General features: G+C 40.8%; 1 protein-coding gene across 2 annotated transcripts; it reads right to left on the minus strand.

Moving 5' to 3' along the window:
• On the minus strand, nt 1–27,499 carry LOC311253533 (radixin-like). 2 transcript variants are annotated; one of them, XM_084347567.1, is made up of 15 exons: nt 27,302–27,499; nt 23,390–23,480; nt 11,981–12,064; nt 11,572–11,667; nt 10,539–10,661; nt 10,022–10,173; nt 9,700–9,783; nt 9,223–9,369; nt 7,359–7,455; nt 7,096–7,259; nt 6,430–6,560; nt 5,852–6,012; nt 4,798–4,890; nt 4,309–4,545; nt 1–3,219 (listed from the first exon to the last, which is right to left on the minus strand). In XM_084347567.1, exons 2-15 carry the CDS (start codon nt 23,399–23,401, stop codon nt 3,055–3,057), a joined length of 1,746 nt encoding a protein of 581 aa, XP_084203693.1. In that variant the 5' UTR covers nt 23,402–23,480; nt 27,302–27,499; the 3' UTR covers nt 1–3,054. The 2 variants fall into 2 exon arrangements, with proteins under 2 accessions (XP_084203693.1, XP_084203694.1); XM_084347568.1 differs by lacking the exon at nt 27,302–27,499 and adding an exon at nt 26,843–26,941.
• Between the last annotated feature and the right edge of the window lie 219 nt (nt 27,500–27,718).

Raw genomic sequence — 27,718 nt, forward strand, 5'->3', positions numbered from 1 at the left:
TCAAAATTTAAAACTTTTATTTGTGAACCAATGAAATGGACTGCAATCCATCTGCGCCTTCTATCTCAAAAGAATACTAACATGAACATAAGGAGAAAAAAAAAAAACGACAGAAGAAAATAAACGTTGAAACGTGACAGCTGGTGCCAGAGCAGGCATCATCGCAGACGCTGGCTTCATTGGAGGGGACAGGACAGGCATAACATTTTGCTGTGAAGAAAAACTGAAGCCTTACAGCTCGAATGTTTGGGGGGGTGCGGATATGTCAACAGGAGTTTTCCCCTCCAGTGAAGCTGTCTGGTGTAGCAAATGCGCGCTGCTGGTTTAGGGTCTTTGAACACAATACAAAAATATGAGCTGGAAGCACAAGATGATTCTTTTTCCACCTGCTATGGCAAACACAACACTAACAATGGACACAGCGGAGTTAAACACAAAAGGCAGGCTTTCAGTGTCATGTTTCATACAAGTGCTTTAACTTTAAAATTGACTATTAAAAAAAAAAATATCGAACCAACACCAGCTGTCAAGTATATCGTAACAAATAATACCATATCATTTTACATCATATTGTTAATAATTAAAAAAAAAAAAAAAAAAAGGAAAATTCATGTATTTAAAAAAAATGCACCCTGGAACATATTTTTCCACCCCACAAAAGATGGAGTCAATTTGTTGTCTGAGCATAAACACTGTTTTTAGATGAGGATTTATAATCAGATTTTAAGGGAAGAAATTGGCCTCCTCTCTATTTGAGCCTGGAGATTTGATCACAATAGCAAGGTCCCTTTACATCGACAACTACTAACAACTCATCTCTTTACGTATTCACAAGCCTCTCAGTCCCATGAGTCATTGCAGGTCTGCAAACGGTCTCCTTAAAGTGAAACTAACCGAGGAGATAAAGTTTTGAGCAGGCATTGAAGACCAATTTAAACATTTTACAGGGGAGCCATCCTTGGAACGAGTCAAGTCCAGGTGGCCCTGTTAACTCTTGGCTCCTAAATGCCTCACAGGACCCTGACAGGTAATGACCAAAGATTCTCTGTATACAGTGCATCTCCATTCTGATATTTGCAGTATTATTTATTTCATCTTCCACATTGTTTGGGATTTTTCTTGGGCAAAAATGAACCATAACATCTGAGCCAGCCCAAGGGCAAGGAGAGACCACTGGGTAAAACTAGCTTCAAATGTAAGAAATAACACTTTTCAACCTACTGTACTGTACTGTAGACTCACCTGGGAGGTATGTTTCACATATACCCTTAAAGGAACACTTCAGCCAGAATTGAACATTTCAGGTATTATCTACTACCCTCCATGGCAATGCAAGGTTGGGTGAAATTTCATAGTCTACAATCATTCCTGTAGCTTCCCAGCAAAACAGTGATGCAGCATTCTCCTTAACATCTAAAGTAGATGGGGACTTGTAAATAAACCAACAAAAAAGTTCAGTTCTTTAGGAGAATGTTGCAATGCTGTATTGCTGTGAAGCTCCAGAAATGTGTTGTGAACAAGGAAACTAGGAATCTTTGGGTTAACTGTTGACTTGAAATCCTTCAACCAACGTACAGTCACAAAGTAACCGAGCTCTCACAAAATGTAGCCTTTGTAGCAACAAAGTAAAATCATGACCTTAACTTTCTGTTTTTTTTGAAAGGGAGGAGGGGAACAAATGCATCCTGAGTGTTTGACTGTCAGCCACCACTGCTAACATAACTGAGGTAGAGATTTGTCCTGGGTCGAGGACCGATGTTTTCATAAGCTCTCCAGCCAGAGAGGTGCCAGGCCTCATCTTCCATACATTCTCCTTTCACTCACTCAAACACACGCAAAATACACCCAAACACTCAAACGGTTGGACAGACAGACAAACAGCCTCATATCTCGGTTCCTCTGTCTGTCCATGTAACAGCCTGGGTTCCTTTGTGAGCTGGCAGGCAGAGAAAACCATCTATGGTGACTGGGAATCAAACACTTCGACGCATCTGGGAAACACACGCAAGGCTACACAACTACCATTAGCTTACCTCCGTAGCACTTTTAAGCTTGAGGGCGATAGTTCAGTGGCACAAGCTCATTACATGCTAACCTATCAGCTCTGCATGTAAAGAACACTTTCCCTTTGTTACCTTTGCTACATTCAATCATCAGAACCTGCCAAGTGACAAGTTAGGTGGCTCTTTTCCCTACAAGGGTCAATTCGCTTCAATTGTATTCACAGAAAGGGGGTTTTTCATCAAAATGGGAAAATACTGCTTTAGTTGATATTCAGCATGAACTTAAACTATTAAAATACTGCAGTGTTTTGTTTTTTAGTTTGAATCGACTGAATAGTGACATGACCTCAACTCAGCGCTCTAAATACTCACAGATGCTAAGAGAGTTGGCAGAGCTAGCTTGTGATATGTTTTGACATTACGTAACATAGCAGCACTTTTGAAGCTGAATAAAAATAGTGATCCCCAAAAACTCCATTCTTTATTCATAGGCCGGGACTAAACCTTGCATCAATGTGTTCAATAGACAACTAAAAAGGAAGGGTGTAATCAATAAAACGAGTCAAACAGAAGCAGACGAGAACAACTTAAAAACAAGGAGAGGACGGTTAATCTTAAACTGAAGGCGTGGAATCATACTAAACCTTTGCATACAAGTCGTCAAGCAAAACAAAAAACAACAACGAAAGTAGCTTTCTATGGCCATGTTTTCTCAAAATAAAAAAATCCAATTGCTTCCATTTTGGTTGTACAGTCTCTCTTGAGGATTACAGATAATCTCTGCAGTACGATGGTATTTGCTTGTTTAGAGTGGTGTTGAGGCAGCTCCACATTAGGGAGATATCCAGAACTTTCAGAGTCGAGATGTGGGGCAGGACTTTGGCAGTTTTTAACAAGATGATTTCTCAAGATTTCCTTGGTGCATTGAGGGGGACTTGGTGGGATTACAAGGACGGCAGCATCTGTTGTCCATGAAAATTGAGCAGCCGCTTAGGGAAAAGTTCGGACACCCCAGAGGGAAACAGGGGCGAGGGGGGCGCAGGTGCCGTTCTCACATGGACTCAAATTCATCGATGCGCTGCTTTGTGTTGCCGGATCGGATCTGGCGCAGCGTTTTGTATTTGTCTCGGCCTGCTTTCACATTCTCGGCATGTAGGACGTCGTTCTGTGTCTTCTTGGTTTCGTCTCTGGCCTCGGCCAACTCTGAACTTAATGTCTGAGAGATCAAAGAGAAGGACGGATGAGATTGTGACGAGCAAGGCAAAATACGAGACAACAGAGAAAAGAAGCAAGAATTGTTAAAAGAGAGAGAAAAAAAACAGTGGGCGATGAAGGAGTGTAGAGGTTGCAAAGAAGAAGAGACAGGACACAGGTGCAGGAGAGGAAGAAAAGAGGAAAACACAGCTCAGTCATTTCAAAGTAAACACTGGACTGACGCGAAGCATTATCTACATCTATACTTACCCATGTATGTCAACATGTTTCCAGTGTTCACTGACCAACTTAATCCTTCCAATGAGGTTTAACAATTTAACTTTTACACCACACTGCAGTTACAGTGCAGTAGCTTTTCAGTGCTGTTCATTGGGGAGCCCAACGCAGGCTTACAGATGCAGTGGAGACACAGGCCTGTAACTTGATTAGTTTTGCTTGATATATCGGATAAAACTATCTGGTTGATGTTTGAATTTTTCTTGCCATAGCTTCAGTACAAGTCCTGGCCTATACGGTAGCCCAGCTTCAGCCCGCGTTAGAGATTTAAAGTCATGTAAAACATGAAGATAGATATGATATCATCAGTTTGATCAATCAATTACCAGTAGGTCTGCTTTAAAGCCGGGCTACAGTCTAAGCCAGCACATTGACTCCTGTTAAAAGCAGGAGTCTAAAGAAGAATGGACAAAGACGTTTACCTTATCTTACCCTTATTTGCCATTTCTTTGCTGGGGTTTCTTCTTTGCAACAAAATTGCTGTTAGAAAATAATATTATCTCATTGTTATTCTCGTTTGTGAGATGCAGATCTCTTTTGGTTAAATAAAAGTGATTAACCTTTTGTATAGATTAAAGACATATATATATTGTTTTTGTATATTTTGTAGTGTGGTTTTGTTTTAAATGTTTATGTTCATTTCTTTAGGATTAGAATGAACTTAATATTGAGTGTAAAAGTTCATTGACCTTAGGACAAGTAGCTACCATGGTCGTTGTAATTTTATATGTTAAAGGTTTGGGAACAACCTTTCAGACTTCACAAGCGGCCATTTTCCAGCCCCACCCTGAAGGTATTCTCCCCTTGCTCTCACCTGCAGCTGTTGCTTGACCCTCTCATTCTTCTGTGCTTCTGTGACGCGCGCCTCTTCACTACGGAGGTCCAGCTGGCTGACCCCCTCGTTGGAGAGCTCGGCGCTGGCCTCCGCGTGGTTCTCATCCTGCTCATCGTGCTCGCTCTCAGCATTGCCGCCCGGGGGTGCTGGCACCACCGTTATTGCAGTCTTCAGTTCCTCCCTGGCCTTTTCCAGGTCCTCCTGGGCGGACATGGCCTGCAGAAGGAGAGGGAGAAAGTAAGACACAGACACATACTGGATTTACACCAGACAGCTGCCAGTGAAATGTGCTGACAGAAAATGAAGGCTGATTGTCTGTGGTTCTACCACGTTGTAAACAAATCTGCTGTTGATTACACTGAGTCTAAAATAAAGTAAGTTAAGCTGTAAACAGACTCAGTCATTTTCCAAATTAGACAATGAAGCCAATGTTAGCCCATGGAAGATTGTGGGAGTGCAGACACGTACCTTATGCTGCCACTCTGTGGCCTCATCGTCTTTCTTCCTTTTGGCTTCTTCCAGGAGAGAGATCTTGGCTGTGAATTCAGCCAGTTCAGAGGCCTGAGTTAAGATGGAGACACCGCTGTTACACATGTGGTACATTTAAGTACATTTAAAAACAAAAGAATGTGCTGTGAATATTTTAAACACCCATCCTAAATAAGCTAACTAGGGCTGCCCCCCTCACTGTCAGCTGTGCAACTAATAGGGAAATAGTTGGTGTTTACACTGCAAGCACAGGAGCGTTGGAGCAGCGGTAAGAGGAGGTTTTGTGGAAATGCAGCTTGCGCTGGAGCTGGGCGAGTGGCCATTGGAACTGGGCTCAACAGCCTCCTATGCAACTTTTCCACCAACAATAAACCAGTTCCATACCAGTTTAGCTCCTAATTTGGTTTTGCATTTCAACCAAGAATAAATTTGTTGAGGACCTGAAAAGCAGGTTCCCGCTAGAACAAAAAATAGCAGGTTTTCTTTGAATAGAAGTGTGAACCAAAGTGGGCATGTCATATTCTATAGGTTGTTGTGCATCGTACAATGTCCTCCGTTGATGATGCATCCTTGGTTACAACAGTTCCAATAAAAGACTGGTGGAAACACTGGGTGGATCGCTAGATAGCACCAAGGTGCAAATCATCTTGAACTACGGAACTACAGCTAATTTGGCCAGTTTGATGACATGGAATATATTAACTGTTACCAGGGTGTTTTAACATTACAGTGACTTAACAAGGACTTTAACTCCGGGCAGGCTACAGCAGGGCAAGAGAGGCCTGAAGTGGCAGTTCCCCTGTGTTTTGAACAATGAGGCTTGTGCATTGATATCGAGTGAAGAAATAACATATTTATATAAAATGTATATAATTGAAATAATATCATAAAAGGTGCACTAACTAATCAGCTAGGAAAACCTGTGGTGTGTGTTTAATTTCCCCTTACAGGGAATTGTGTTTGCAAAAACATATAAATATCCGTATCAGTCAGACTGTAAAAGCTCACACCATCAGTTGAAACAAACACATACCAGTTGTTCCTGGGTCTTCTGCTGGTCTTCGGCCTGTCTGGCGAGCTCTGCTTTGGCCTCCTCGGCAGCCTTCCTGTCTCTCTCCAGCCTCTCGGCTTCCTCCCTCGCCCTTTTTCTCTCCTGCTCCAGCTCCATGGCCAGGCGAGTCTGTTCCTCGAGCTCTGGAGAAGGACACACACAATTACGTCTTTTCTAATTTAAATCAATTTTATACACATTTCAAATTCAAATATAAAGTGTGCAGTGAGGTCAGATACTGTTGATTCAGGAAGAGAAATCTGGTGCACTTACAAAACGCAAAAAGTAGGTTTGACCAAAGCATAATTAAATATGATATTAAATATGATATTGGGAAAGCAGGTCTTTCTTAATTATAATCAGTAAAAGCAATAAAAATAACAAGTTGGTTAGGAGAGAAATGTCAGTCACCTTTACAGTTCCTTCTGGTTTAATGAGTATGATGAAAAGACATGACTCACAGCTAAAGAGATTTTCCAATTTGAAACAAGGAGGGGAGTGGGAGGCAGCAGCAGCAAAGACAAGCGAACAGACGGAGGGATAAAAGGAAAAGTGAGTACCTTTCTGAGCTCTCATCGTCTGCTCTTCAATCTGTCTCAGTCTCTCCATCAGCTCGTCTTTCTCGCGCTCTATCCTCTCCTTCTCTTTCTCGGCATACTCGCGCTTTTTCTTCTCATTCTCCAGCTGAGCCCTGAGAAGTTTTGCAGTGACAGGTTTCAGAATACTTAATACATACTCTACGTTTTTCTAAATGACAAATACAGAGAAACACAACACTTGTATCCTGACATGAATACAACTTAGCTGTATACCCCTTCTGCCTCAGATAATGTATGTAAAAGAGGCAACACTGCCCTCCAGTGGAAAAGCTCTACCAGCTACTGTTGGTACATATTTTTATGCATTGTCAAAAGTCAGGGGAGGGGGGGAGATAACTGTCTGAAAAACTATTTGCCAGTGATAAGCACTGATTAAAAGTTATCTTTTGATGTTTGAAAATAGCAGTCTGATCTTTTTGACTAACTGGAATGTACAGGTCTTAATTTAGCTCAAGTTCAAACAATTTAAACCGGAAATGCTTTCATTAATACAATTAAGTACTATATTAAATATTTATAAGATCAACAAAACGTTGGATATGCATTATATTTGAATCATTTTGGTGGGCTTTTCTCTGACATCAGGAACAAAATGATAACATGGTTGGGCATGTTGCTCTGCAGTACCTCTCCATCTGTTTGTGGTGCTTCTCCTCCCGAGCCTGAGCCTTCATCTGCTGCACCTCAATGGTGTCAGGCTTTCTCCTCCTCATGTACAACTCATGGTTACCCATACACAATGCCAAGATGCGCTTGTTGATGCGCAGTCGCGGTGCATAAAACACAAAGTCCTAAAAAAGAAGAGGGGCAGAAAATATACTCTTTGTTATGAAGCAGAAAGTCAGATATCTGTTGACTTGTTTTATACTTCTGATGAAACTGACACTCACAGGTGCTTTCTTGTCAATGGGTTTGATGACAAACTTCTTGTCATTGAAAGAGATGTTTCGAATCTCACTCCAAGGGAAGCCAATCTTTGGTGTCAACCTGAAAAAAGACAGCGGTGGTTAACAACTTACACTTTAAACTTTTCAACTCATACGATGACAAACAGCACAGGATGTTACACAGTTGGCTGTAGAATGTTTGATAACACTCAGCCAGCAGACGGTGCCTTGTATAAACAGACAGCAGTTCAAGAAATCAGGAAAACGAATACTCTTTTTCAGTTTAGGTGTCATTCTTCAATTTGTTCAGTATACTGGTTAAGAATAGCAACAGGAAAGCAAAGGAGGTGGATGAAACCTACAATGTCGCTTCCTGCCAAGAATTAAAAAGGATGTCGGTTGTTTTAAAAAAGGAATAGAAAAAGAAATGAAGTAATTTCGAGGGAGTTGCTGCCTCAGGAGAAGGAAGGAAACTATCCCTTATTTCCTTCCTTTGTCACCTGGACAAGAGAAGGAGGATGGCACTTGTGATGACCTAAGATAACATACAGGAAGGGAAAAGCAGTGACAGGAAATGCTACAGGAGTTGTGATTACATCTTTCCTTTCTTCTACTAAAGCGGAAAAAAAATCTCTGACCAGAGGGCAGGAAAGACTCTCCTATGGACAGATGCAGTCTTCCTTTCTCCACCGCTCCCTCAGATTTTTTACTTCCAAAAATATCTTTGCTTCCTCTAAACTTGTTCAACATTGTTCGTCTCGTGTTGGCATGGAGCCTCTCGCAAAAGGAGAAAATAGTAGAGCAAGTCTGGCTGATTTATGGGCTAAGTTAATATCAAAGAACAATAAAATGCAAAACAGAAAACTAAAGATTAGTTTGAGGTCCACCATTACATTGTTTTTCCATGAGAACACACTCAATCATGCTTTACTGACAGTAACTGCAAGACCAGCTCTGTGGACACTAAATATTGTTCGATTTATTGGCAAATGGATCTACTACAGTCTGGCTTGTGAACACAGTGATAGTGCTGATTCTAATTAAACCAAAATACATGTGTCATAACTTAAATGAACAATGTCACAACTAAATAGTCAGTTGTTCACATCAATAAAGTTCAACTGTCTGAGTTAAAGTAACTTAAAGTAAATTAACCCCTCGACAGTCTATTAAACATTTTAAAAAACCCCATACTCAGAGTAAAAAAATAAATAAATAAAAAGCTCCAGGCAAAGACAAAAGCCAAAAGAAATGTATCATTATGTTTTTCTTGTTATTGTCAACAATCTAAATGCTGGAGTAACTGCAGTGTCCCCACACAGGGCACGGTTATGTGATAAATCTAGCTAAAAGTTGCCCGTAGTTTTGAGCCAAGAACTGATTTCCAATAAATAAGAAATAAGGCTCTGATCTTGTAGTGAGGTTGTTTGACACAGCAGGTATAACAGATACTGTTATGACGACACGTGTGGACACACATCGGTTGTGACATGCTGTGTAATATGCCTCTACCACTTGTTCTCATGTCTGTTGTCATAGTTGTTTAGTAATCAACTGCAAACCACAGCTCTGAGCCCCTTGCAGGCACGTGTCTGTATGTAATCCTAACATAATAAAAACAACAAAATAAAACATGACACATCCATTTTGGGAAATAAACTGGGATCTGAATCTAAAAGCTGAAGTCTCAACATGTCTCAGCCTTAATGGCAACTTGAACGTGAAGCCTGTTCAGGTTAACAACGTAGTATTTTAAAGGATCTTCTGTTTTTGCCCAGATCATTTATCATCACTTAATCACTTATTTTGTAAATAAACTGAACAAATCCCTTTGTGTGCTCTCTGCGTGTGTGTGTGTGTCCCTTACTTGTCTTCGTGTTCATAAATGTTGAGGCCAAGGGCATCCACGCCCAGCCACAGCTGTGTGCCCTTCTTGTTTTTGATCTCAAAGTAGTTGACTCCGTACATCTCCAGGTCCTGGGCAATTTTTAGATATTCCATCATAGAGTCCTCCCTAGAGAAGAGGACAAGGGGCAGGAGTTAGAAGATTTTACATTATATATGTTTTATTGGAAAATGTCCAGAATCCAATCTGTGTGCATTGTAATTTTTCATTTAATAAAACAAATTACCACTAAATCATACTACCAAATCACACCTTGCCATATACTTAGGCAACACTCTCAGATCTACTCTACGATAAGCAATAGAACAGACAATGACAAATACTTCCACATCCTACATGACTCAACAAGCCCAAAGGTGTACACCCAGACACAAATGTTTCTTCACTCTCTCAGGGTGTTTCAGGTGAAGAATGTGATATGGAAAGCTTGACACATACCTGAGCATTCCTCTGTGCTCTTCGTGCCAAGTCTGTATCCTGTCCTCCCATTGCTCTTTGGTCAGCTTGTGCTGCTCCAGGACTCTGTGCACACAAACACAATGTATTCACCTGAAGGGATGTCAAGCAGTACATAATTGTTTCCTCAGGAGGAAATCATTGAAAATTCCAGCAGAGAGCGAGCCGCATTCCAGGTTTCAATGGATCTAGTCTGCGTGTGAAAACTCAAGGAACACCCTCCAACACATCCCTCTTTGCTTTCAGTCACTTTGGCTCACAGAAGCACTGGATAGAGTGTGACATATTTTGTGTGTGTATGTACCTCTGAGGCAGCAGTCTGTCATGAGTAAGGTACCCAGGCTTGTGCACATCTTTGTTGTAGTCTCCATACTTGGCCTGGACAGCGTATGACCCCAGTAGCACAGCTGTCTCTGGGGGACAGTAGTTCTCATCGTTCAGGATGGCCTCCTTCACCTGGCAGAACAGGGGGGAATGAAGGGGGTTAGTTAGAACGTATTTATTTTATTAAACACTTTTTTTCTCTAAATAAATGTATTACTAATTACTAAATACACTATTTACCAGGTATGGCTTGCAAATGTGAAGCAAGCATAAAGAGCTGAATGGTGGTAACAACTTTACATGATATGAAAATGTTTTTCAATGGTTTAACAACAAACAACTAGAGAATCAGTGCCACTGTTTATCTCCAAGCATCCATCTCCTAGGATTTGCATTTTATAATGGAAACACGTGTGAATTCACATTTACTCTTGCCAGTTTCTGGTAACATTTGTACTACATTTGGATGGAAACTTGACGAGTGAATGGCTTGTTACCTGAAGGAAGAAGAGTCTCTGGGTGATCTCCTGGATTAGTTCCTCTGAGACATCCTCAGGGAAGAACTTGGCTCTGAACTTAAACTGCAGAGGGTTCTCTTTCTTCACATCCTGCTGAGTCACCTGGACAATAAAGACAGCATCATCATCCATCCATGTAATCAACACATTAACTTTGTGTACAGCTGCACAGTGAGTGGACTGGATGAAAGAACAAGTCATAACAAAGCTTGTGACTCTCAAGCATGACATAAAACTTCTGTAATCTGGTCACTGTGACTCACTGTGAAATCTTTAGATGTCTGGGGACATGTGCCATTCATACTGTATGCACACAGTTGTTACCCACACACATACAAAATCGTTTCTATTGCTAGAAGCAATCCTGTCCTATCAGGCTGACATCATGGCTGGGAGGCCTCGCATATGCATACAAATACACATCTGTGCTCAGAAACACATCAGTTTCACTACACAATGTGAGGGTAATTTTTCCATCACATTTTTCTGTGGTCACTGCCTCACTCTGTCGCTCTCTCTCAAACACGTGTAGAGCGTTGAGGGTACATTTCTTTCACGCACACTGAAACACAGATGCTCTGTAATAGCAGGGATGTTAAGGCTGGAGGGTGTGTTGGCCAGAGTGAGAGAGGAAGCCTGGTAAAAGAGCACATCTGAGGCTCCAGACCACCGCAAAGCTTCAAGGAAAATCCAGACAGACAACAGCCACTGACTGGATCAAAGACAAACAGATGAAGTGTGAAGAAAATGAAAGAGAAAGATCTTTACTCGAATCGAGGGTCTAAGAACAGAGTATGTCGTTCACTGGACAGATTGTCAAGCCCACTGAGGCAATGTGACTGTGATTTTGGGCTATTAAATAAAATTGACTTGACTCCTGACAAAGATTTCAAAAGTGAAGGCAGAGAGACAGTAAAAGAAAGAAGACTGTAAAAAAGAAAGCATGTAAACGAAAAAACTGTGTCTCTTGGTGGCTGTAACAAAGGAGAAGTTTAAGCAGTGGGAGGCTGACCTTCTTATTGAGTTTGAGCCAGGTGATGTAGCCTTTACTGTCAACATACTGTAGGCCAAAGAACCAGACCTCCCGCAGTCCAACCGTCTTCACCACCTGAGAGTAAAACGAAATGCAATCTGAATTTTGGGGTACGTGGGAGTACTTTAATTGCTTTGTGGCTGACCATATCAAAGTCTAGTTTCAGGGATGCACGATATACATTTCTTTCAGCCGATACCGATGATTCATGACTGATATTGATAAGATTACTAATAATTTCACAAATATGTACAACACAAATATAAAAACTGTGTGTAAACATCTACAGTATATTCAGTAGTTACAAAGATGACCTCTACTACCAAAGATTTTGCCTTTCGAAGAGCAATAATCAGTCAACATTTTTGGTTATGGCACTCATCCTCACCTGGTCAAAGAGCTGTTTTCCTGTGGTATTAGGTTGGATAGCAAACTCCAACTCTGCATCCATGGTGGTCACACGGACGTTGATCTAGAAAATAAACAAAACAAGAAGTTAACTTTGTTTGCCCTAATACACAGACAAAGACTTTACATTGAAAAAAATGCTTTGTGATGCCACGGTGACCTTGACCTTTGACCATTCAAATCTAATCAGTTCATCCTTGAGTCAAAGTAAATATTTGTGCCAAATTTGAAGACATTCCCTCAAGACGTTTCTGAGATATTGCATTGACAAAAATGGGATGCCACAAGTTCACAGTGACCTTTGACTACCAAAATCTAAAAGTTCATCCTTGAGTCCAAGTGGACATTTATTCCAAATTAGAGGAACTTCCTTCATGGGGTTTTTGAGATAATGCATAATACAGCATATATGAGGAGATATGAGTTATATTTTCAAATCTGAGGTAGCACTGATTACTGTTCTGACATCATTCACCCTGTTATCTGTTGTGGAATAAAAAGTCTTAAAAAGAGGTTTCCAGGAAATTACAGAACTCCTACAGAAGAGAATGGAAGAATGTTTACTCAGTAAATGTGCAATGTGTCCATTTCCTTCCATCCTAACACAAGTTTAATAAAGGGCCTGTGTAAATGTGTCTCTCCCCCTCTTTCCATTCTACACTGCCAGAGTGAGCGAGCCCCACGTTCAAGGCAGCCTACTACTCGAAAGTCTGTTGGGGTGGAGCAGAGGATGAAACTCAGTCATTGGCTGTGCCCTGTTAAGCGGCACTGGCAGTAGGCCTAGCAGCAGCTGATGTTGCAGAACAGTGTGGGGCTGAACTCGGAGGCATCTGACATCCTTCCTCCTACACCTACGCACACACTGAGCTGAGCTGTATGTTGCCCCAGTAGCGGTTAACAACACGTGAAGAGAGACCGAGGAAAGCATATGGTACAGAGGAAGGCGAAAAACCAAAGTAAGAGGCAGGGTGCAAACGCAAAAAGTTTAGCAAGTGTGCACGAAGAAAGATAAACTAAAAGCAGGGCAGATAGAGTGCAGCGGGAAGAATGAGGGATGATCTAAATGTGCTCTCTTTGAGATTATGTTACAGCGAGGTTAATGTAGAGGAGCCAACCATAGAAAAAAAAGGAGGGAAAGGAAAAAGGACAGAAAAAGAAACTAAGGAAGAGAACCTTCCATTTCCTGTAAGCAATTATACAAAAAAACCTCAGGAACGCTGACTTTGCATTTCCCTCCCGCTCCTCTCAGTATCTCTTCACTGTCTCTCCTGCCTCTATCCCTCCTGTTTCTCTCAATATCCCGGCAATGAATAATCCATGAAACTTGTGTCTATACAGCACATAGCTGGACTCCCCCGCGCCACACGGAGCTCCGACCACAATGTATCTGCTTTAGTCTCCCTCTCATTAATTACCCATGAAAAGTTGCAGCACTTTCTCTACACTATAGACATCCCGCATGAACTCTCCAGCCTGGCCTTTACTATTACTGTAATGTGTTAATGCATATAACATGACTTTAAAAAGGGACTAAACTGAATTCCACATGCTCATAATCTGACTTGCTTAAGGCCAGGACTCATTTTGGCAAGAAAATGTGGGCATCTTCCCAAAGAAAGACTAAGTAACTAAATGATTGTATTCTGCCTTCAGTCAGTGTCAGTTTTCATTTGATTCAGTTGCTGCATCACAGCTTCAAATTCGTTCCCTTCGAGAGCAAATCTCTCACATGCTTGTTGCCAATGTGTCTTTCAATGAAGATTCCACACAGAGAGGCACTTTATTTTCAGTTCATGCCAAGACTGAGACTTAATTCCTGACTGGGAAATTAACCCACAATGTAATATATGCCAGTTATCTGCATGGGAGGAAAAATAAACGGATCCTCAAAAGGATGGCCTCTCAGGCAATAAAGGTGAAATCAGAGTTCAGTATGTAGTAGAGGGGTGGAATAGGTAACGTCTTATGATATGCACAGATCTTCTGCGTGAAACTCGCTTTCATATCAGTGGCATTGTGTTCTGTGTTTTATTTTGTGTGTTCCTCACCAAATTGTTTCTTTCAATTTGTTGACCACACACACCATTGCAATACAGCCTACTATAATAACATTTGCAGAAAACAAAAATATCGCAATGTCAGTTTTTTCCCCAATATCTTGCAGCCCTAGAAGAAAGCTTCATAATTAAATCAAGTGCCACTCTGGAGGTTGGATAATTTCTAGTCCTAGTTTAGTTTTTTGCGCGATTCCTACAAGTGATTCTGACATGTTTTATGGACAAGAGTCTAGATAGCTCATGGCACTAAACCAATGACACTGACATCCAATAACATTGGCTGCTTATTACAACACAGCCCTGTCAGCATCATTTCAATGAGGATGCTGAGGATATGGTTACATGATAGAACACGATCTACAGCTGAAAAGGACTCTTGACTCCAGCTAGTTTTTCTTAGATGCAGATACTTGAACATTAACAACAGATTGCTCATATACTTCATTAACACAAATCCACAATCAACCACTACAAAAAATGTGTGAAAAACTATTCAAACAGAAGCCAACAATTATATTTTGCAAAGTTCCATCAGAAGCTGCTATAAGGCAGAAAGTTGACTGCGTCCTATTTCATACAACTGAAGTCAGCCATTTGGAACACAGCACAGTAGATAATACAACTTTGAACCAAGAGGAACTATGACCCAGAAAAAAAAACACTTGTTAGCATTCACACCTCCACCCTCTTTTTCTGCGCCTATGCATATTGCCCACACAGTGTGATATGATTGAGACTTTGACATGAACACATTCTGCCAAAGTGTCTTTCACATTTTCCATGATTTACTGTTTACTACATGCTTGTGAGTCTGTGGCAGCGAGTAAACAGATTGTGGCTCTTTGCACTGTTAAATAAACAAACACACAAAAACTTTGAGGAGTCATTTAAAGTTTGAACAAGAGATGATAAACATCTGTGAATACTGGAGAGTCATTTGATGTGGGATTGAATGCCAGTGGCACCCATTAAACACAAAAAGTAGATGTTAGTGGGTGTTTTGTCCGGTGTGAAAGGGATACAAATGAAGCTAACTTAGGCAGAACATCTAAATCTGCTCTTGCAAGCGCACAAAGAAAGCCCCTGATGAAAGTCACATTGGCAAATAACATGTTCATGGTTCACTGATAGATGAATTAAGACTCTGGGTTAGTTTCAAGAGTAGATGCCTCATTGACTTTCTAAGAAAGCAGCCGTTATGGAGAATGTAGTGCTGAGCTGGGGTTACCAAGTGACCGGCCTTGAATGCCCCTTCCCCAGCATTTGTGTAAGGCCCGCCTTTGTGTGTGTGTGCCTGCCAAAACATAGCCAACCCAAAGAGCACAGAGAGGTGGAATCCTGTATGGGCCAGACGGTCAGTTAATCCTCTCTCTCCTGGAGAGAGAGGGGGAGGAGACAAGGGACAACAACATGCCGAGGCATTGACACTGCTAATCACACACGCTGACAACTGAGAAGTCTCAAAGGAGCAACTTTTGTAAGCCTGTCCTTATATGACACTGTCTGTCTGGTGAGACTAGACACACCGATGGGGAGAAATTCTTAAAAGGACCAAATTACTCTTTAAAAAGAGAGTAAGACCAGTTATAGTTCGAGGCAGGAGTTAGACCAGCAGTGAACTACAACAGGGAGTCTCTAGGTAACCCACGACTTGATGCTGGGGGCTACGATGCGATTATTAAACTTAATCGATGCATCTTAATGCATCACAATTTTTGATTACTATACACAATTTATTTTTTCTCACTGTGAGACTACTTGCCATTTTTAAAACATAATGTATATGTTATGATCCATTATTAAAATAAACAGATGAATTCAATTCCATTATCTTTGCTCACTTTCAGCCATCCTCACCAAAACTTAACATCGGTTACATATCACCATCCAATTGGCACAGCAGTGAGGAACGTACAGCCTACAATGATGGAGAGTTAGGTTTAGATTCTGATTGTTGACTTTAACAGACCATAGTCACATGGTGGCCATTTTCCTCTGACATCACGCTCAGGGTGGGAAGCTAAAAAGTCATACTGCTGTGTTCCAGTTTGCAACTCCTATAAACAGAGAATCTAACAAATTGTCATATTCACTGCTTTCTTATTGATTAGCACCTACCATGCTTCCTGGAAAATGACAAAGTTACCCATTTTGCTCTAAATTACATAATCGCCATCAGTAAACAGCGGACCCTGTCTGCGTCTTGCACCTACGGGGAGGGATGCTGTTTTCTGGGGGAAAGTTCACTGAAGTCTTGGTTGGGAGGGCTCACCGTCGCGGTGATTATTTTCAATACAAGTTTCCAGAGACAGTAACTACAACAACACAATAGTGGAAGGCGACAAAGACATGGTGAATTAAAGTTTCTTGATCTGAATCACGTCACATAATCACCGCCATTCAACTGTGGGAGCCGCCCGACTCTCTCTGCCGGGGATGGACGCTGTTTTTTGGGCAGAAATGTGACGAAGAGTCTATAGGACAGACAGGATGACAGAGGCTTTTCCACGTATGGATGCAGTATTTTTTTTTCTCATATGAGTTGCCAGAAACTACCAGTTACCACATTACTGCTGTTTGGTCCTGTAACATTGCTTTGTGGGTTGAAGTGTGGGACATTTCTGTTTTATGAGTGACGTAGACGCCGTCTCGCCCCTGCTGTGGGTCTGATACTATCTCAGGAGGCGGATCAGAGCTGGAGCGAAACTGTCCCCACTCTCCGCATCTGTAACTGTCACACAAATGGCGAGACAGAGTATTGACGCACGATTCCCACACTGAAAGGGCAGTGTGAATGGGGCTAGAGAGATGAGCTTTTCGTGTGCCTAGAACAAGACACTTCCTTTACATACCCAGTGAACACTGGCACACTGGCTAGAATGGCAGCAGATCATCAGCAGATCAGCAGTTTATCTCCATCTCCGCAGCAGAGTCAAAATGCAACACAGCTGACATTGTGGGTAAACTTCATGTCCATCTACAATCACATGACACTAGGGTCCAATGGCAGGCAATGGGGAAGATATGACAAGGTTTTTTTTTAAAGTTTTTAACTTGTTTGGGTTTTCTGTGCTTTTATTGGCTAGCAGTTTCTCTTTTTCCAGTATTTGTTTCTCTGTATTTTAAACTGCATCTCCTCCTATCTCGAACAAAACCCTATAATTTACAGTCACTCCTACATGTACAGTGTCACTAAACAGACCTTATACTTCAAGAATGCACTAAAGCACTGACTTGAACAGCAAGTAAACAAATGAGGCCAAATAACATGAAAGGCTAATGAGTATTTCAATGGGTCTCATTAACATTTTTTTGTTTTTTTGTTTCTTTGCACTTTTGGGATGTTTCTAAATCCCCTCTCCATTTCAGCTGTCAAGATGAGTTCCAACTGAGACAGGCCCCTTGTTAAATGTGCAGCTGTTTAGTAACTGTAAGCTGTTAAGAGCAGCTTTGCTGAGTGAGGCCTTAAGAGAGAGAGACACACACACACATTCACGCATACGCACATGCACACTTCAATCAGTAGAGCTACTAATCTGGCCTGCTGGGCTCTGAGCAGCTGTCTGTCCCTCTGATTAACCCCCCTGCAGTGTGAGGCAGGCTTCAGAGGGAGGGGGAATGGAAGGAGTTAGAGTGGAGGAGGAAGCACCAGCCCCGTTAATAACACAGATTGCACAATACTACCGCAAAAAGGACCCTTCCACCCTGTCATCCCAGCACTGTGGAAGGAAAAAAGGTGTGACATGTAAGGTCTTGGCCACAGTTTTAAAAGTCGTAAGATCGCTGTGCTGTTCACACGTCAAAACTTAATGCTTTCAGATCAGTGACAGTGGGTCACAAATTACAAGACCACAAATACATGACACAATGGACAGGACATGGGAACGATTCGTCCAAGCAGTCATGGTTGCCTATTGTGTATTCTGATAGAAACTATAAGCCATTATTGTGCCTGTTTCATACACACAGACACATGATAAGACTGGGGAGAAGAGTAGAGGCGTGGATTACAACAATGCATTGTGATGTGGACATGGAAGATTCTGCATCGATGCAGAGACGGAGCATAATCAAGAGTCTGCAGCTTATGTTGATTGTTGATCGTCTGGCCTCAGCTGGACAATGAAGTTACATCACAACATTGCACCCATTCTTTGAACTGTGGGCGTACTTTAGCATTCAAATCGCTGACAGCTGAATTGTAATTGAATCGAATCTTGAGGCCAGTGAAGATTCACACCTCTAGAGCAGAGAGGGAGAAATGAGAAGAATGTCTGCTCTCATTGGATGTAGCTCGCTGCTGTCTCTCTGACTTGTCTGCGACTCAACCAGATATTTAGCTGGTTAGATATCCAGCACATGTCAGCAACATGCCAGCAAGCTGTCCCAGATAGGGTTGGGTACCGAACTCTGTACTTTAAAGGGTACCGGCCGAATTCACAATAAATCAATCTGTGCAAAATGTTGGTACCCGAGAGCTCATCTCAAGCATAATGTTATGGAGAGAAAGAGAGTGAGACGTAGCAGCAAATCACTTCTTTTGCACAGACGTCAGTTCAGCTCTGTTACTATCTCTGCTGCCGGCTAAAAGGTGGAACAACAATGATGCTTGCCCACATTGTCATACTTTCCGTGTGGTCGCTGGGGTGATATCTTTTCAGATGATGGAAAAGATTAGTTGCGTTTCTCGTCTTGGGTGGAATGAACCAAAGGCATATTTTGCGGACTGTCTTGATCTGCTCTGCATGGTTTTGGAGATATCCAAACCACTACAATATAATTAATGTTGCATTACCATTTTTAGCTAACACTTTCCTCTGCTTTGGAGGATAAGGCAACTTCACTTTCAGCACTTGAGTGTGTCAAAAAGCGTCACATATCTACGATTTTGCATTCCGCTCAATAGGTGTTTGATAGAGGTCGATATTGGCCTTTCACATATGTCAGTATTGATATTGGCCTGAAACGTTGCCTGATATGTGCCAATATGAAAAGTTTCTTTAAAGAGATTATAATGCAGATAAAGATGCCTTGGGTTATTAATATTTATTAAATTCTTTGTTAAGTTTACTGCTTCAGTGCACTGGTGTCATTTTAGACAATGAAGTTTAATGTTAAACTGTAAAATATCCTACTCCATTACGTATCTTTAGCATGTGTTCGATCGGACCCAAAAATCGAGGTTGGGCATCATACTGTGTCCCTTTTGGCACACTTACAGATGAATGAACCTTGTTGGTGGTGACTTTAATAAAATGTAAGCCATCCTAAAGCTTGTTTGATTCCCTCAGCTGTGGGCTCTGTCCTGAAGTTCAATTGCTGTCCACTCTGCAAACAGGCAGCGACACAGAGAGCAGAAAGGCAAAAGTTGCTTTTGTGCCCCTGGGTTCCTGTCATTTTTTCTCCTTTTCCAGAGGACATCCACTTTCAAATCCACTTACTGTATGTGCAAGCCAAAAAGTGCAGAATGACTGGCAGTGGTTGGGTTAATTTCTGCTGTGTGATAGGCTGTTTGATCCATCCATATCGAATAAAGAATATTCAAATGTACTCATCCTTATTGACATCAATTTTTATCATGATCCAACAGAGACTGTTTTATTGCCTAGCCCTAATCGCAAGCATCCTTTTCACAAGAGGACAAAAAAAAAAAAAAAATCTACTTAATCCATGTCCAGCTGACTGTAGTACAGAAAGGATCTGAAAAGCTTCTGGTGATTTTACAAGGTACACTAAAGGGATAATACAGAGGAAAATGGACTCTACTTGATTATGTACATATCTTTTGTTTTGTAAATTAGATGAATGGTCAAACAATACTGGCAAACAGAGTTTTAATGTTGCCAAGCACCAGTACTGCAAATGCTCTGTTTCTCCTAAGTACTACAACAATTTCCCATGTCTAGCTCTCTCTCTCTCCTGATCTACTATAATTTCCAAATGTAATGTTCATCCATCTGAGTCCTTCCCTTCCTGACAGTGCCTCAGTGATAATCCTCTCGCTTCAGCTTGCTTCTGGTACCTCCACAGAGAGAGGATGTTGACATAGACTGGGCCCCAATATACACAGCAAAACCCCTCTCGAGCAAACAGGAAAGCAGCCACGAGCTAGGAAGCCAGAGAGGGCCATCTTCCTGTGGGGTGCTATCACCTCATAATTCACCCAGCCCTGCAGCCTACAGAGAGCACTAAACAGGAGGGATGGGATATGATGTCAGGAGAAACAGCACATTTCTCTGGATTAACAAAACTGTGTGTTCATAGACTTTATGAAATGTATTGTTTGATGCTTTATCCATACTGATGTTAATGACATCAGATAGGGATACTTCCAGTATATCTTATTCATGATCTAAATATCATCATAAAAAATCCATTGATATAATAACCAATTAAACTTAGCAGTTAACTTTAGACATGAAAAAGCACTGCTGCAACACTAACTAAAAATAGGAGGCTGGTACTACCTGTACCACTGGATGCAAACCCCAGAGACCAAAACACTAGTGTAGACTAGGAATGTACAATAATATATATGTATATATATATATATATAAAAAACAATGTATTGGCCTGATGATTGGAAATACATATTAATTTTTATGAATGAAATTATAGTAGAGCTGGGCAATATGGCCTTAAAATTATCGCACAACATTTTTTTGACTTTCTCATGATACATACATATCTTGAAATTTAGAAATGCCTTCAAAAGCACTACATAAATGCTGGACTGGGCAGACAAAATCAAGTATCACAATATTTTTGACCAAATACCTCCTCAGTATCAATATTGCAAAAATATTGTATTGGGATGCACCAATTTATCGGCCTAACATCAGTATCACCTGATATAGGGGTGGCTGGTTGACATCGCCTTGTCAGCAAATAAAGTGCCATTCAACAATATCAATGGTCGATGTTAATCTGTTTGCATCTCATTCATTCTGCGCTGGGTACATGAGCTGTCCAGCCCCACCTTCCCACGGACTGCAGCCATATGCTTGCATTACTTTCTCCATGACTCTGGCTACGTGCCGTGTGCATGTGCTGAGCAATGTGCATGTGCTGAGCAATGTACTGTGTGCACGTGTGGTTTGTCTTCAAACAAAAGTAAAAGAAAATGTCGGCGGTGTGGGAGTATTACACAGTGTCTGAGAAAGATCAGTGACAGTGCGACATCCACAGACCACCATGTAAAAACAACAAAGATGGCGTAATTAGAGGCTGTAACAAACGCTTTGCTCTAATGGAGTCCGATCCCACAGAATCCCAGATATAAGGAACACTACTTTGATGTGGATGTCAAACAATGCACACAGCATAACTTTACGCGCAACTGATGGACAGGCCTGCTGTGGAGATCAAATCGAGAAGAGATGTATGGTAGAGAGAGAGAGAGAGAGAGAGCAGATCACCCAAAGAGCAAGAGGACACAAAGTGACAGGGCCCAGCCCACTCAGCATTACATGTTTAAGGACATTCTGGAGGAAAAAGGACCTGAAAAGCAGAAAGGCACCACAGCAACTTAAAGGCTTCCTCCTATATTTTATTGATCTTCTAATCGCTTTTACATTTACACTTCAATAAGATTAATTAGATTGACTGATTAGATTCCGTTAGATAATTGTGACAAGCACTGATTTCACCACGTTCTAATGTTTTACAGGTAACCAATTAAATGATAATTAAAATAGTAATTAGCTTCAGCCCTAATATTGTATCTTTAATCTATTTCATATGTACGTCACAAAGCTGTGAGGTTTTTTTTCTTAAAAACATGCCAAGTTTATGGTACTGTATTATAGTGTTCATATACATTTTGCAAAACTCTTAATATATTATAATAATAATCTCAACACAGAAAATTGTTTTCATCTGTGTTTTATTTTTTTGTCACCTGTAATATGACCATAACCTTTGATCTTCGGCGTCTTGCTCAACCACATAGGAGTTCAAATCAAAACTGCAACAACTTTACCTCCAAACTGAACTTAACAGGATGTGTTCCCAGTTGACTGAAAAAGCATTACAGTAAACAAGGACCCTACGGTTTGAAAGAAACTTCTATAAAGTTGCGATTGTCATTGCAAAACCACTACTGAAAAAAAATTCTGTATTTTATGTCTTGGTTACAGATGAGTGCTGACACTGGAACAAAAGAGGCCCATTCCAAAAGTTTTGATGTCTGGCACCAATCCCAGAGTAGGTCATGTCTGATGCTTCCTCTGTTTATTATGTCAGTGCCTCCCTGCGACAAGCTGTACTTTCTCTGTCAGTTATTGTCTGCGACAGAGATGCCGCTCTCAGCAGAGAGCCCAGCTCTGTCCTAGGAGCTGTTTTTGGGCTGGTGCCCTTGTGAATCAGTGGACTAGAGAGGGAAGTAGAGGATGACATCAGTGCCTGGCTGTTCCTCTTCTGTAGCTTCCCAAACCCCCCACCCACAGATGAACACAACCACCCACCACCTCAAGAGCTAGACTGGTGCTTTACTTGTAGACTGGCCTGAAGCCTGTTGTTTCCAGTTCCTAGGAAAGATCTGATGTAATCTTGAGCAACTTGACCTTGAAATCTTTCCATGAGAATAACTCTAATCAAATATAATGTAATACTAAGTAATCAGTACTGCTGTGTCATAGTTTGATTACTTAGAGGAACAAGACACCTAGACAACTTCATACTTTAAAAATCTCTTACTGTGATTTGAAAACTAGTTGTGTAACATGCAATATTCCCAGACTCCAGCATGAGCTCTACCCAAGTCTGTTTATGATGAAAAAACAGCACGACAGCGGTGGGACAGCCATGAAGGGGCTGCATCAAATTGGTTTTGTTTTGGCGTTGTTCACATCCCAGAACTCTGGCATTCTCTCCACCCTTTAAGTAACAATGGTAGCAGTGTTGCAGTTGTGAGGCCTGCGGGCTAGGCAGTTCATTTCACACTCTGGCTGTTGTTTACTTGGAAGAGGAGTACGAGAAGTGGGAGCAGCCTTGGGGATGAAACTGCCACTTCCCAGAATGCAGAAACATAGCTTTCAGCGGCAGTGGAGGCCAACTATTATGACATCTAGAGAGCAGTTCTGAAGATTCAGTTTAGACAAGCAGACTTGTCAGGAACAAAGAAGCTTTCATGTTTTGTCTACTGCCTGATAAGTTGTTACACTGCAATCCAACTGTTTTACATCAAACCATCTGAATTAATTAGCAGGGAAAGTGGCTAACCCCTGGTTCCTTGGAGCTGCAGTTTTCTTTTATTTCTGTAGAACACAGTATGATTAAAAGGTGTCGACATTTATATGCCAAGTGTCTTCCACAGCCTTTCAGCCTCTTACCGGTTTCGGCATCTTTGCTTCCTCTCCTTACACCCAGCAGCTGAGAGGATAAATCCGTCACAGGATGGCTACAACACCTGTATCACAGAACCTGAAAGCAGAAGAGAAAACTTTTCCGTCAGGCACACAGTATACATGGGTGAAAAATTATGAGCAGCTGCCTTGGAACAATATTATTTATTTGTGTTATGTTAGAACTGCAATGATTAATCAAGTAGTTCTCAGCTATAAAATAAATCACCAAACCAGCAGTTTGAGTATTTTTTTTAAGACAAGTCAAAATTCTCTGAATCTAGCTTCTTAAATGGGAATATTTTCAGGTTTCTTTACTCCTCTATGACCATAAAACTACATTTCTTTGGGTTGTGGCCAAAACAAGATTTTTTAGGACATCATCATCGACATTTTTTTTTACCATTTTCTGAATTCTTATTGACCAAGCAACAATTAAAATAATGGTTAGTTGCAGCCCTAGTTTTTTTTGTGTTCTCTCTCTGTAAGTAAATGATTGACAGAAAAATAATTAATTACAATTCAATTATCAAGGCCTGAATTCAGCCGTGCCGACAGTTGAATCCATACAGAAGAAAATAACAGAGCATTAAGTTTGAGGAGAGGATGAATAAGACACAAATTAAACTGACCAAAAGTAGAATACTCCAGAGAACTGACAGAATGAAAAAATGAAATGATTCCCATTTCTAAATCTGTTAATGACTAAAAGGCAAAGGCCAGATGCACAGAGAAGTTGTTTTGCATGCAGTCTCAACATACTTTGCTGCACATACAGTAACTATTGCAAGGATGAATGAGGAAAATACTTTAAACATTATGCATTACATGATGTCTCATGGACACTGTACAGTGATCAGCAGTTATACTTTATCATAATAAAAGACCTGTCTGACACAAATTACCGGATGAGAGGACAATGGAGTGGAAGTGCTGCTGGCTCTTTCTGGTGATCACATATAGGTGCCGCTTGGAAACTTCAGGTGTACTCTGCTTATTCCATCTTATGAAGGGTTCATTGCATGGGAAATATAATCTTGATTAAAAACATAAAATGCAAGTCTCCTTCAAAAGCATTCCAAGGAACACTTAAAATGCCTTCATTTGACGTGGCAATATGTATTTAAAATTAACAACATGTTGGTTGCAACACGTTGGTTATATTTTACCCATGCAATGAACTCTTCACAAGATGGAATAATCAGATTACTGGATATTTGTACTACAGCCTGAGAGATATATTGGGTTTACACAGATATAACTAATATTGGTGCTTATATTTGGCCAGTAGGTGCTGTCTTTTTAAAAAAAAAAAAAAAAAAAAAAAGATAATAAGGCAGAGAAAGATGCTTGGGATCATTTTTAACTATTAAATTCCCAGTAAGATCAGTAAGTTCTGGTGCACTGATGTCATTTCAGACAACAAAGTTTATTGTTAAACTATAAAATATCGTGGCTTCACTACACATCTTTGAGGGATCATGGCAAAAAATATGTGTACATCAGCCAGTATATCAATATCGGACTTTTTAAACTTCCAAATAACGGTATCAGCTCCAGTATCAGTCAGGCTCTAATTTGGACTACAATGTTGTTGTTTTTTGTTATATATCACTGTCATCATTGAAAGCTCTACCTGATTTGGCCCATTACTTATATCAAGCCAAAAATCTGATTTCACATTCTGATTTTGATTTTTTCTAACTTGGACTGCTGGCGTTGATGAAGTCCCTGCCAGGTTTTCATGTCACAGTCTAGGTACGCTCAGTTTTCCCCCCCAATCGAACGGTTTTCTGCCCAGCTGGGCGATTTTGGGTCACAGTGAGAAGGGCAAAATGGGCTAGGCTGGGTTGACATAATTTGGGCTGGTTTACCATGAATTGGGCAGGTTTTTAAACTAGGCTACATTTAAGATGACAGTATATTTAGCATACTTTCATAAACTGTAAAAGTTAAGTATGCTAACACATTCAGTCACTCAGCACAACTTTGACATGACATAATTTGTATTTGTTTTGCTGAAAGTAGAAATGAGTTACCATCATTACCAACTACGACTCTCAAACCCACACAAGCTGCAGTGTTTTTTCAAACCCGTATTTTTATTGTAACGTAAACCTCTATGCTTGAAACATTACACCATCATTTTTATTTGTTTGGCTTTTTGATTGCATGGGATTGTCTGCATACTCCTCTCTCCTCTCCTTCTCACATTCTGTCCACCTTTTGGTGCACATTTGTGTGTATGTGAGGGAGCTTTAGGCTTCTGTCAGGGCCTTTCGCAGATTACCGATTTAGATAAAACCAACATTTTTGGTATTAGAGCCGTCCCTGTAATTCTTCTTCATTTTCAAAGCAGAGGGCAGAAATAGAAAAAAGTTTAGAGTTGCATTGTAGCTATGATGAAGCCTTCCATCTGTGTTCTAGTGAACACTTGAATTGTTGCTTATTATCTCATATTGAAAAATCATGAACAGCCATAATACTGTTGCTATTTATTTGAATTTTCCTTATATATTATTAAATTTGGTCTATTATTATTATTATTATTATTATTATAATAAGAGGGAATATTTGTTTGTTTTTTCTGTTATCAATTGAGGCAGATTTTGAGCAGTTATTGAGCTGGAAAGCAATAAACTAATCTGGCAAAAACTTGGTATGCTAAAGTTGAAACACAAGCCCGAAAGTTTGGGCATGACCTCTGCTGACCTGCCATATGATACTGAAATGATCCAGGAAAGGTCTTTGTTATTTGAACATGTCAGATCAGTCCACTCTGGATGCTCTTGTACCTGGTCTAGCGATATTGTGCTATGTCATAGATAAAGTCTGATCTCAGAACTATACAAAGACGTCTATGAGCAAATGACAGAACAAGCCACCTGTGCCGTTTCCAATTTAGGAAAAGCTATTTTTGACAATATGAGGCATTCCTGAGTTATTGGCACTACTGAGAGATTAAAGTGACATGCAGTTTTTCTATTGTACAATCCTGTAGCGACAGGTTGGTCACTAACCCAAATTAATTCCACCTGCTTTATTTTTAAACTAAGGCTCAGGGGATTCTCTGTTACAGCAGATTCCAAATCAGGGCCAAAAGGTCCAAAATACAGATTGGCAACAGGAAAAAAAGAACAGAAATACTCTTAACACTTAATGATAATGGCCTTAAAGGATGACAGCGTGACCCAAATGAAGGTTCTGTATGATAAAAATGTGCCAGTTAAGGACGCTCACTGAACATCTGAACTGCAGCGTTAGCTTGAGTACTCCAGATGAAGACGTGCCCACTTGTAGCTTGTACGCAATTAGCTTGCCTATTTTGCCCGCCGAGAGTTGTCTTGTAATTTAACCAGAATTTTAAAGAACTGGTAGACAACTGCTACACCCTAAGCTACACCAGCGTGACACGGTGAAATAAATAAAACAAATACGTACGCTCGTCGTGTCAAAACGCTCTTTTTCGACTTAAACACACCGACGTTCACCTTTATCAAACTCTTCACACCAAAGTACTTTCCGTGAAGTCGAGGTGGCCTGTTGAAAGGCTGACATTTTCAAGCTAGTGGGTGTAGTCTAGCTACATAACGGGACAAGCCTAGCCAACGCTTGCCTCGTTGGTGCATGTTAAGTTTTAAAAGCCTAAAAAAAAAAAAGGTTGCCCATAATTTATTAGCCACCCTTGCCACCAAAAAAACAGAAACATTCCCAAAATGTTGCCTCAACGATACGTACGGCCAGCTACAGTGTGTTTACAGGCACTTTCAGGGGCACAACTTCGTAACAAGTCGGCATTTCTACCGTGCCGTATAAAATATGAATCGGTCGAACACGAGGATATCCGCTATTGCATCAAACTTGAAGAGAAGCTCATCTTTTTAGGGAGAGGCAACTCACCGGAGGGACGAAGTATCTTATCTTTGAATCGATGGGAGAGCCCTGGTGTCTTCAAACGTAACTGAATATCCACGATGAGAAGTCCGCACTGGCTCTCGTTGCTTATCTCTTGATGCTGTCGCCGAAACAAATTCCCGCAGACATAGAAAAACCGTGGAAGTCTTAACAACCGTAAGGCGATTTGGGGTGCCAGCGTCAAGTCAGGCGCGATGAAGCACAGCGGCATCCGGTCTCACCTTTAAAAATAAAAGCCTCATGGAAGCCCGGGGGAAAATGAGTAACTTATGGCTAGCCTTTTACAATGATTTTAACGATTTTCTCTTAATAAAAATAGTCAATAATTAATTTCTTTATTAACTATTAATAAAAGTTAAGAATGACCGAGTTGCAACTGTGACTTTGCAAAAATCTCTTGCG

The sequence above is a fragment of the Pagrus pagrus genome, assembly GCF_965226575.1.
Source record: "Pagrus pagrus genome assembly, chromosome: 24".
Classification (NCBI taxonomy): domain Eukaryota; kingdom Metazoa; phylum Chordata; class Actinopteri; order Spariformes; family Sparidae; genus Pagrus; species Pagrus pagrus.